The 13,106-nt window shown below is 32.3% G+C and overlaps 1 protein-coding gene across 5 annotated transcripts in view; it reads right to left on the reverse strand.

Annotated features, from left to right (window-relative positions):
• Positions 1-13,106, reverse strand: part of BRWD3 (bromodomain and WD repeat domain containing 3) — a 125,627-nt gene that overhangs the window by 63,442 nt on the left and 49,079 nt on the right. For 4 of the 5 annotated variants that reach the window (XM_004280450.4, XM_033406928.2, XM_049705077.1 and 1 more), the window contains 6 exons: positions 12,674-12,744; positions 11,608-11,708; positions 9,310-9,350; positions 5,839-5,943; positions 4,653-4,806; positions 728-862 (listed from right to left, as the gene is read on the reverse strand). In XM_004280450.4, the coding sequence (XP_004280498.1) occupies positions 728-862; positions 4,653-4,806; positions 5,839-5,943; positions 9,310-9,350; positions 11,608-11,708; positions 12,674-12,744 (607 nt within the window). The remainder of the gene's footprint in view (positions 1-727; positions 863-4,652; positions 4,807-5,838; positions 5,944-9,309; positions 9,351-11,607; positions 11,709-12,673; positions 12,745-13,106) is intronic. The other variant, XM_033406926.2, reaches the window with a different exon arrangement.

Consider the following 13,106-nt stretch of genomic DNA (forward strand, 5'->3'; position numbering starts at 1 on the left):
TTATCTTCATATTTAAATTGTAATGCAAGTTTTAAAAGAACCATCCTAAAATTAAAGTACACAAATCAATCTCACTGACACAAGGCAGAGGGTTATTATTAACACTCTGAATCTGTATAAAGCCTATAAAAGGGAGCTCAAAGGCCAACAATTTAGAAACGTTTAGTCAGAACTATTCTTCAGAAAGGAACACTAAATATGGTGAATATGAGTATTCCCATCACCACAGGAGGGTGTTCTACTGGAAGAAGAGAATGGCTCACCATATTTTTCCATAGTTTGTATGAAATATATCTTAGAAGTATCCATATCTCCAATTCCATGTGTGCCAAACAGCTTTCTGATTACTAACTAAGCTATATGGGGCTTACCAGAGACAGATACAATACAGTTACTGTTGTGATTCATTAATTAGGATTATAGTTTAAACATTAACATTTTTTGTGATTTTGGTTAGTGTTAGCTCCAAATGCTTATTAAATTTGAGTTTCTAGAATTAAGAGCTTGGAACAAGAATTTGGAAGGTGCTAACACCACAATAACAGAGACACCCTGAAAGGCATAATTCTCAACTGGCCTTACTCTTGGGTCTTGAGTCATTCTCTAAGTTATTACATGGATTTAAACAGATGACAAGAGGTTCCTTGGCACTAAGTATACTTTAATTACCAAGTTGTCACATAAGAGAAGTCTGCTTTAATATCAACTAAGCATAGATTTACCTTACCATGTTAAAATAATTCCGAATTTTGGTCCCCCGGTCAAGGTCCCAAATAAAAATGTTCCCATCATGACCTGCCGAAAGTATGATCTTTTGATCAAATGGATGTGCTTCCAAAACAAATACTTCATCATCATGTCCCTGTGACAAAATCAATGTTAAAAATGAAAAGCAACACTGAGTATCTGGCTTATTTGGTTAAAAGATCTCGGGAGTATGCTATCAATCTGATTCAGATGAATTCATGTATGCAAATTTAACAGCATTTACTACATGCATTCTATAAGAAACAGTTTAGAGTTCCTTATATATTTAAATGCTGATTTCATAAAATATTCAATAGAGAGAAGACCTGAAAAGGTGTTTAAAATAAAGACAGTCAAAATCAGTTACAGTTCATTAACCAGGTCCCTGAAGTGGAATTCTTATTTCTAGGACTCTGCTATTAAAAGGTTACAAAATATGTGACAAACAGAATCTTTTATTAACACCCAATTCTAACATAGTGATAACAGACAAACCTTCATTATTCTTCATCCAGCACTCTCTATCACTGGTATTCATATTGTATCGTGGGAGGCCCCATGATATATTCAAACAAGCTATAGTTTGTCCTTTTTACCTTTATCTATTTTATAGTTGAAGGTTTCATCTAATATGCTATCTGAAAAATGGGTTTGCTGCTAAAAAAAAATAAGTTTGAAAACCAATGCTCATATGTTCCCCTGACAATAAATCAAGTAATATCAGTATCTCTATAGACCTAAGAACAGGAGTCTGCAAACTATAAACTTCAAGCCAAATCTAGCCCCGGGATGTTTCTGGACATACAGTCTGAGAGCTAAAAATGGTTTTTACATTTTTTAACAGGTTGTAAAAAATGAAAGAATATGCAACAGAGACCATATGTGGCCTGCAAAGCCTAAAATATTTACTATATGGCCTCTTAAAGAAAAAGTTTGCCAAAACCTGATTTAGATCATTGTTGATTTTCCTAAACTCCTGACTGGAGAGTACATCTTTAACAATAGGCTCAAAGTCTTAGAAAAACATGCAGGACATCCTGAAATTGGATTTTACTTAGGAACACGTCAGCATATTACACATCAGGGGCTTCTAGAAATGATCATATATTGTGAACCTAAAAAGTGCATTTTATCCCAAATCATTGTATACAAAAATAGAATATCCTACCATATTACCATTATGGACAAAAATATAAAAGTAACTTCAGAATGGCTCAAAATGAAAAGTGGAAGATGAGGAGGTAAAATCCATTACAATAAATATCATCACAAAACTTTTTCCCAATGACTACCAAAGATCTTATTTATTTATCATAACAAAATCTCTTGCTGAATATCCAATTTGATATAGTAAATACTTTCTCAGTTTCCTAACCAGTAAATAATAAAATTACACTGTTAAACTCAAATGATAGTAATACAACTACATTAATGTACATTAGGAAAGAGAGGCTTTTAAATAGGGGGTTGCATTTTTGGCCAAAATGACATAGTCACTGGGTCATGGGAAACAAAACCTAGTCAGCTTCAGTAATGTCTTAAGATTTATCACCTGCCCTATTTTTATTTATCAAGCACACCTCTATTTCCACCACTACCACACAATCCAAATTATCATCATGGCCCATCCTATCACAGAATCCTACAGTGTACCCAGAGTCATTCTTATCTCATTCCAATCTATTCTGTCTACTCTATTGCTAGAATTACAGGGTATTTTTCAAAAGCAATAGCAAAGGCATGCTATTCCTTTGCTTTTAAACCTTTTCATGGTATCCTGTTGGTCTCAGGATAGATCCTGCAAGACCTTGTATGGCCTGGCCCCTGTCCATTTCTCCAGTCCTATGGGGTGACACTCTTTCTGCTCTCTGTGCTGTAGCCAAAAATTGGCTTTCTTTCTCCTCCTTTCTACCTCAAGACCTTTGTACATGCGTTTTCCTCTTCTTAGAGGGACCTTTCAACCTTCTCACATGTGTAATTTACCAAATATTTATTGACCACACTGAGACAGAAAATAAACAAACAAATAAACACAATAAGAAAATATCAGGTAGTGATAAACACTATGATGAAAATAAAGCAAGACAATGACTGGGAGGCTACTCTAGATTGTTTGATCAGGGAAGGCCTTGTCAAGGAGGTGACATCTAGGTTGAGAGCTACAAATCTTAACCCAAACTTCACTTCCTCAGGAAGCTTTTTCTGAACCTGCCAGACCAGGTTTGGTCATCCTATTAGAAACTTGCTTTGCACTTTTCTTTCTTAGCATTTATTTATTAAATGCTTGTTTCTTTTTTAAAAATTTATTTATAAGCTGTAAACTCCAGGAGGATGGGGACCCTTTAATTTAACATTTACTCCTAACTCAACAGTTGGCACAGTGGATACTCAGTAAGTATTTGCTGAATGGAAGAACTTTACGTCCTAGTTAAGACCCTGACATACAAATTGTTAACACATAAAACATAAATTCTATACCAAAACTAAGCAGATTTGACTGTTACAAGGACTAAAAATAGTCTGTTCTAAAATTTCTTCATTAAAATTCACTGGAAACAGATGACCCATGAGTCAGCCCATGGGAAGTGTACCACTAAAGAGAACTCTAAATTAAGATATTTATTAAGACAGAATTTTATAAAACCAATGGCTACATCATGGCCTTTGAAGCTGTGATTTTTAGAGATAAAGACCTGCAGCCACTGGCCACATGTGGCTACTAAGCATCTGAAATGTGGCTAGTGCAAATTGAGATGTTCTATAATTGTAAAATATACACTAGATTTCAAAGATTTAGTATGAAAAAATGTGAACAATTTCATTAATATGTCATATTAATTACATGTTCAAATGTTACTATTTTAGATATACTAGGTTAAATAAAATATATTAAAATTAATTTTACCTGTTACATTTTACTTTTTTATTGTGGCTACTAGGAAAATTAATATTATATACATGGCTCATATTATATTTTTATTGGACTGTGCTGACATAGACAAACATTTCCTAGTAAGTAATAAAGCAAACAGTATAGGTTTTTCCACACATATTAATAGAAACTTGTATCAGGGAACAGGGAGAGCCAGAATGAGATAAGTATTGATTTAACAGATAAAAGGAAGAATCTAAAACTCCCCTAACACAGTGTTAGGGTTTTACTTAGGAAGGAGGACTTGGGAGGTATATGAAAGATCAACTGCAAATCCTCCCAAAATTAAACTAATCTTTAGAAACCTCAGAGGTCTTAGAAAAGATTATCTCACATAGGCATCAAATAAGGATGATACTATGGCATACAACAAAGAAATGAGTCATGAGAATTGGTATCTAGTCCCTATCATTTACTACTGTGTAAACCATATGGCAATCACTTGGCCCTTCTGAAAGTACTTATGAATTGATAATTGAAGCAGATAGGAAATAGGCTTTTAAGTAGAGTTCAACTATGACAAATTCCTTTTTTTAAAAGAAAGAAGGAAAGACACCATTTTCTCCTACTTCTTCCTCTTACCTCTACTTCTTGCATAAACTAATCCCCAAAGGTAGAATACAGGTTACCCTTGTTAAAATAAAGTCAGCTCTACCCTTAAAACATTAACAACAAAAAATCCCAACTCACGCTAAAAACAAAATAACTTACATACCCTTGACCACATATGATAACATAATGCGTAAATAAATATCAGACTTGGAAAGGATCTTAAGAAGTTTTCATACTTGCTTTTAGCAGCTACACCATGTGCCATCCCTATTTTGTTGATATGTCAACAGAGGTACCTTGAATAATTAATTCTCCAAAGGACAGTAAGCCATAGAAAGTAAACTAGAACACTTAAATTTCCTGTCTTCTAGAATAATGCCCTTTTTGACCATTTTAATTATTCCAAAAATAGAGTACTTACGGATAAAGTATGAAGAAGTTGGCCTGTGACAGAATTCCATACTTTCAAAAGGAAATTGTTCACTGCAGTAATAACTGTGGTATCATAGCGATCCCAGGCCACCATAGTCACCTTAAGTTTAGTGACCTTGTCTTCTCCAGATGGCAAATTATTCCTAAACAAAATGATATCAGGTTCATAAATTTTGAACAAAGGTGCATCTAACAGAGCAAATTATGGCAAAAATCTCTCCAGGAGCATGCAACTTTTTAAATTAAAAACTCCTAAACTATACTTTTAACTATTAATGAAATAAAATAATAAGAGTAACACATAGGGTAATACCCATAAGCTTATTTTAGGGAGAAAAAAACCCACAAAATGACAAAAATTTTGTAGTTAGTTACATGAGAACGAGAACAAAAAAGTGAAATTAGAAAGGAATCTGCAGATACCTTGAAAAATAAAGTACAAGGTTAGATTGGCTACCAGAAAATATGAAGAAACCATATAATGGACATTTTATTCTTAAATATTCATTTTTGAAACTAAAAGGTCTTATAAAAAAGCAGTAAGAAATTCAGTAACTTTTGCTTTAATTGAATGACATTATCAGTAACTGACTATGACCACAAAGTTGGTTCTATATTGTTATTAATGGGAAGATAATTAATTTCCCGGTCATACCCTAAAGGAATTGCAGTATCCTAAAGAGGAATTATATATCTTCCAATGAACAGTGAAGATGATGAAACAGAATTCTGATTAATTGTATTTATAATGTCAAGTAGGAATGTTAGCAATATGAAACATAAAGGTATCCTCAGTAAGTCAGAGAAATATCTAAACATACGATGACATTTAATAGGGGCAATCCTCAAAGTAGAAAATAGTATAAATAGATATAAAAAATGACTCATACAAAATCAGGGCAGAGAATGATTATATGGGCATTAGTAAAGCACAGAGACCTTTGGATCACAAGAGACCAGAATTTTCAATGAGTCAGCTATGTTCCTATCATCCAATCTGTCCACCAACAGCAAAAGGCAATAGTGCTTAGAGACTATATACAGATGCAAACTTCACATCTACCAATTAACTCCAAATTAAAAAGATATTTATTTTCATAATTAAATAGAATTCAATAATGTAAAACATACTATACCATATGAGAACCACTAAAATATCTAACATCCAATCTTACCCAGTCATTTTAGTAGCCATATCTAGCACTATACTCTTCCACTCTTGTTGCTGATATTGCCAAATTCTTGCCGTTCCATCTCTACTTCCACTAACAAATCTTAAACTGCAAAGAAACAGTTAAAATATCCTTATTATCTCCCTCTAAAATGGAAATCACTATTTTTCTAATTATAAAAGTAATACATTCATCCTCATATACTTCTGCGGAGAATAAAAATGGTACACTTTGTAAAACAGTTTGGCAGTTCCTCAAAATGATAAACAGTACCATATGACTCAGCAATTCTACTCCCCCATAAATATACAAGAGCAATGAAAACATAAGTCCACACAAAAACTTGTACACGAATATTCATGACATTATTCATTATATGCCAAAAAGTGGTGACAACCCAAATGTCGATCAACTGATAAATGGATAAACAAATTGTCGTATATCCATACAATTGAATACTGGACAGCCACAAAAAGGACTCCAATTCTGATACATGCTCCAACATGGATGAATCTTGAAAACATTATGCTAAGTGGAAAAAGTCACAAAAGACCAAATATTGTATGAGTCCATTAATATGAAACATCCAGAATAGGCAAATCTATAAAAACAAAAAAGTGGATTAATGGTTGTTCAGAGCTGAGGGTGGAGGTGTAAAAAGATTGGGGATTGAAAGCTAAAGGGTATAATATGGGAATTCTTTTTAGGGTGATGACAATGTTCTAGGGATATGGATTAAGAGATGCAAACTACTATGTATAAAACAGATAAGCAACAAGGATATAGTGTACAGCATGAAGAAATATAGCCATTATTTTGTAATAACCTTAAATGGAGTATAATCTATAAAAATATTGAATCACTATGTTGTACACCTGAAACTAATACAGTATTATAAATTAAATATACTTCAATTAAAAAATAATAAAATAAAATTGATCGTAGTGAAGGTTGCACAACCCTGTGAATATACTAAAAACATTGAATTTTATGTGGAATATATCTCAATAAAACTGTTATAAAAATACATTCATTAACCTATAAATCTATCACTGTTCATAATTTAGTTTCCATTCTTTCAGACTTTATTAAAGACATATATATATACTTAGATATTCCCCCTATGGAAAATAGAATTACACTACATATAATGTTTTATAATGTTTTTCTTTAAGTGTACAGTTTGACCCCTGAACAATGTAGGGATTAGAGGCACCGACCCCCACACTGCCACACAATCAAAACTTTGCGTGTATATTTTGACTCCCCCAAAGTTAAATATTATTAGCCTACTGTTGACCAGAATTACCAATAACATAAACACTTGACTAACACTTATTTTGTGTGTTATATGTGTATCTACATATATTTTATACAATCATGACATACCTTTCTCTTAATTTTTTTGATATTTCTAGGCTACATGGTTTGTCTGAGTTTTTTCAAATTGTCACAAATCTCCAAAATTTTCCCTAATGTATTTATTGAAAAACAATCTGCATAAGTGGACCTGCACAGTTCAAACCTATGCTTTTCAAGGGTCAACTGTATTTTGTAGATATATTTCTATGTTTACAAATATAAAAACTACCATCACTTTCAATAAATGTTCAACAATACGGATGTATCAAAATTTATTTAATCAACCTCCTAATGATGAATATTTTTACTGTTTCCAGTCTTTGCCATTATAAATAATGTTGTGATGAATATCTCTATACACATCTTTGTAAAACCTTATATATATATCTTTGCTGAGTCAAAGGGTAGGCACATTTTTTTTTTAAAGAAAGAAAAGCTTTATTCTGTCTCAACTTCAGGTTTGGCCACAGAGGCACACACTGGGAGCTGTCAAATCAATGACATTTTCCTAGTATAACAGTATAAAGGACTCTTTCATGAAGAATTTATACTCTCTTCCTGAATCTTTTCTCCCTTATATTCCCCCTTCAGGGTAGGCACATTTTGAAAGCTTTTGACATACTGCCAAATTATTTCCCTGAAAAGTTTTTTTAAAAACAATTTACAGTATCATCAAGGCTGTGGGGGAGTGTCTATTTTCCCTAAACCCTTGTCAATATCGGGTGTTATCATTCTTCAATATCTTGTCATTCTGAAAGAAAAAAATTGTTACTGTTATTCTAAATTGTATTTCTCTGATTATTAGTAAAATTGGACATCTTTTGATGTATTTACTGGCCACATAACTAATTAAGATAAAATAATGCTTCTCATTTAAGGAAAAAGGCAAAGAATTAAAAAATTCATATACTCCTAGAATGAAAGAATAGTAGCTGTACAAACCTTCCAGTGTATAGCTCAGTAGGGTGCAATAAACCAACTTAAAAATTATTTTAAGGATTTTTCATTCCTAATAAAAACATCACTCTTTGTGGACCATCATTATTTACTCTCGCATTTAACAAAGATGAACACATTCATCATAGTAATCACCCAGTGTTTGAAAAATATTTAATAATAAAACATGGTCACCCATATAAAGTCTTTATAGACAGATAAGGATACAAATTTATGCTAAGTGGTTGAATTTTTAAATCTATTCTAGGTCAATTTCTAGGCCAGGGCAGAAGATTATCACCTTCTGGGGACCAGACATTTGAGAGGGTACATGAATACCTGTATATAATTTCTGAGTTTACAGACATAGGAAATTGTGTATCATATGAGTAGTAAAGACAGTAAGCGATACAGATGCTCAAAGGAAGAAAAGACAGCTAAAATCTCAAGCAGTCAGGAAAGGCTTCAGGTAGGGTATGAACCTTAAAAGGAAGATAGAACTTAGAGAAGAAAAAGAGACAGGAGGGAGAAGGAAAATAAAAAGGAAGGAGAGCAGAAGGGAGAGGGAGGACATAGGTGGGATAGAAAAGGAGTGAAAGGAAGTAGGGTATGATTATTTCTGGTGTGAGGTAAAGTATAAGTGAAAGAATGGATAACAGAATGTATATGGGATGTAATAATAATGATGACTAAATCAATTGGGCTGGATCTAAGTATTTAAATGGGTAATAGTAGATAAGAAAAGAATGTAGGTCTAAGTCAAGTTGAAGAGAATTCTGAATGCCAGGCTAAAACATTTGAGTTCTATAAACAAAGAGAAAACACTAAAGATTTCTGAACAGGGCAATGTTCATCTGACAGAGATGGACAAGATACATTTAGAAGGGAAAAGAAAACTGAAGGTAATGGGTCAAATAATGGAATTCTTGACTAAGATGGGTGATAACAGAAATGGAAAAAGGAAAATCACTAATAAAGGAAGAACTGATAGACTATGGCTACTACTTAGATGGGAGCTTAGAAGAGCTGGGGTAAGCATGTCATCAAAGACAGACAAGGGCTTTCAGCCTAAGTGACTGGACAGAAAAAAAAATGTAGTAGAAGTAGTGTTTTCTGAAGAAATACAGGTAAAATATGTGAAACATCTGTTTATATAGATATGTACTACATAGTTACCTGTCTCCATTGTTACAGAACTGAACAGCAACAACCTTGTCCTAAAACATAAAACAACAGATTTTTGGTTAGAATTAATTTATTTTTAAAATGAATAAAGTACTCTTTCCGTCATATTCACATATGAATGTATCATGGAGTAGATTTTTTAATGCTATAATTTTCTTTAAAAAAACCCTCTAATTTTCTTTAAAAAATTAATGAAGGCTGAAACAATACATTAACTAAGGAGGAATACTTATCAGCAGTAATTTGAGACAAACCAGACATAAGCAAACCTGTTTCTAAACCATAATCTCAAGAGACAGATAGTTCTGAATAGATGATAGTTTATTATATTCCCCATAATAAGACAGCACACTAATCTAAAACGCCAACTTAAAAAAAATTCATTTAATAGTAGTTGAATTAAATTCCTCACTTAACGTTTTTTTTTAATTTTAGAAAACAAATCAATAATGTCCTGTTTCTTACATGGTTTATTTAATTATTTTACAATGAATTCATTTGACCGTCTTTAGGTTCTATAATTTAGATACTGTTGTTTGAACCTTCCTTTACAATGACTAAACTATACTTTTACAAATATGATGTGCATTGTAGTGATTATATTATAGTAATATACCTTCAAATGTTGTAAACATTTTGACAAACCACAATTATTGAACTACATTTGAACTTAATTTTTTAATTTTTTTTTATTTGAACTTAATTTTTAATAAAAAGCTCAGATATTAAATGTCTTCGTATTTATTTTTTCATTTTAAAAACGTATTAAACCGTCTTCATACGTTCAGACGTATCTGTGATTCACACTGTTCCATGATTTCACTGAGTATTTATCTGACAGATTCGGGATTCTCACTGCCAGTTGCAATAACTGATTTTAGATGTTCTGGAAGGACATCTTACTTTCAATGACTAACAGCCGCCACTGATTTCAACAGGGAATGTTTAAGTTTTCTGATTTTTTCTTAGCTGGGCCCTTGCCAAAAAAACCCTACCAATCAGTTTTTCTTCATCTTCCCCCCCCTCAATTATTTCCCATTCATTTATTACCTCCTCCTCTCTCAGCTCTCAATAAATTTGACTGCACTGTATACACACCTTGCTTGGGTGGTAACTGTAAAGATGCCTCCTTTGTGTGCTCTAGCACAAGTGGATTTTTCCCACTGGATAGTCTCAGATTGAGATCTTTATATATTTCCTAAGTTTTTCTCTTTCACAATTTACATAATATTCCAGGATTTTAGTATCTAGGAATAAGTAACAGCAAGGTGAGAGCTCAGCTAGGTTCAGTAACTTTTCATAAGGAGAATATCCAATTATGTTTATATGGTAAGACAAAAGCAGGAGGCTGTTTCCAAAAGCTCAAGGAAAAGGTTTCTAACAGGGGTCTCTTTTACTACAAATTTCAGGAACATGATTGATTCTGGAACTCACAAAATATCTTTTTTTAAAAGTCATCTTTCAGGGAAATTATGTGTGTTTTATTGATATGTACTAATACTATTCCAAATAAAGGGTCAATAGTAGTAGGAACAGTAACAGTAAGACTTGTAAAGCTGAGTACTTTCAAATGCTGACTATGCAGCTTTGACAATGAGGAACATGAGATATACAGTGAGCTGAAACAGAAATACTCCCATATTCAACAGTAAATAATTACCTGGAGAAGGTAAGGAAATAAACAGAAGGAAGAAGTGAAAGGTACACAGGGATATGAATAAACAGTAGTGGCTCCAAGATTCCTGAAAATGTCACAGGAGAGTGGAAAGAGCTTGGGAGGAAAAATGCCAGGCACCAATGGCTGTCACCCCAGCATAAAATTGTCCCCTGTATGGAAGGATGTTTTTGATAACTAAATGGGATTAGATTTCAGGAGTCTGATGGCATTCTCAAAATAATCAAACTAAGATCAATGAGCTAAATTCAGTAAAAAGAATTTTTTCCTAAGACATACTGTAATGTGTCTTTTAATAAGTGTATAGGCTTCGAAGTAACACTTATATAATTAATAAAATAAAGCAAGCTAGAAGAGGATTTTTGTAAATTATTACTGTAATATATATTTTTCCCTTCCCATACAGTCAGATAGAAATTGTCTTAAATACTACAACCATACTAAATCCAGAATTTCACACTGATCTTCATTACTAAAGAGACATCTTACCATATAGGTTTCAGTACCAATCTATATTAAATTAGGGTAGAGATCGGAAAAAAAGAAATAAAACCAATTTTCCAGGGGTGTTTAAAAAGAAAGCAACATATTTAAGTTTCTCATTTTGTTCTTACCGTATGTGACTCTAATTCAGCAATTTTCTCAGGGCTCTCAGAACCCAAATAATATATTCTAATCACATGGTCGGTGCTACCTGTTGTAATGAACATACCACCTAGAGGATTAAAAAACAAACAAACATTGTACCAAAGAATTTTAAAAACCCTCTGATGGCTTCCTTAGTTATACATTACCTTGCTAATTAAAAAGCCTTCAAGAAACATAAGGTTATTTTCTAACCATTAAAGACATATTAACATTTCTGAGGAAAAATAAGTAAAATTCAAGAAAAACAAGAGGAATATTTAAAGAACAACTATACCATTCACCCAACAAAAATCCACCAACTATACACTAAATACAGGCCTTTGGATCATAAACATTAAAAGCGTTGAGGAATTCGTTTCTTCATATTTTATGTAAAAACATAATGTTCCAAAATTATTTATAAAATAACCTATATCTACAATTCTCTGTATAGTGGCTACAGTAGTTGAGTGTGAAAACTCAGCAGCTTTTGGGATGATGAAAAAAATTCTAGAGATGGATGGTGGTAATGTATGTAGAACAATGTGAATATACTTAATGCCACAGAACTGTACACTTAAAAAAAGTTCTTAAAATGGTAAATTTCGTGTTATATTTTACCACAACAAAAAAGAAAAGGTTAACCAGCACATAATCCTTAGCAGTAGAAAAGCACTGTTTACATACTGTGAACATGTCTTCTACATGGAGCCACTGTACATGTTTTCTGAAAAGTCAGGGCAGGATTTTAGTGTTGAATTGTGTATGAGTATTGGGGGAAGGCTGTACTTTTTACCAACTAAATTCTGTATTATATAAAAACATATTAATTGTAAATAAGAAAACAACTCAAAATCTATTACATGTTAATTAGAGTCTACAAAGGTCTGTCTATTATAACATATGGTTCACATTTTTAGCATGTTTCCATTAATTCTCAAACATATGCATTTTTTCTCCACAAAATTAAAAAATATTTTACAGTTGAAAAATCTTTTATAACTGGATTATTCAATATTTTAGATACTCAAAACATTCAATTTTTACACATACCAGAGCTGAAAGATGAACAAGATATCTGAACTCCAGGTCTAGATCTCTCAGTAAATTTCACTGGGCGATCTCTAAGAGAAAAGTAAAATGTTTTTATTTTTCATCATGTTCATTTAACGTGCAAGAATTTTAGCACACTGCTAGATATTGACAGATTTATCATCAATATTATAGAAACCACAAAACTGAAGTAGTAAGTACTATTCCCATTATTGAAGTTAAAAATACATTTAAACTTACAAATATACTTTATGCTATCAGTATAATTATGTTAGCTTTACAAAGAAATTACCATGTTACTTACTACCATCATGAAGAAAGGTTCAAAGTGTTCTTACCAGAGTAAGAAATGAAACAAATACTCCTTATCAAAATTTTGTGTATAAATTAAATAGTCTCTTCAACATTGGTTTCATAAAAAATTTATTCTAAA

This window comes from Orcinus orca, chromosome X (genome assembly GCF_937001465.1).
Source record: "Orcinus orca chromosome X, mOrcOrc1.1, whole genome shotgun sequence".
Classification (NCBI taxonomy): Eukaryota; Metazoa; Chordata; class Mammalia; order Artiodactyla; family Delphinidae; genus Orcinus; species Orcinus orca.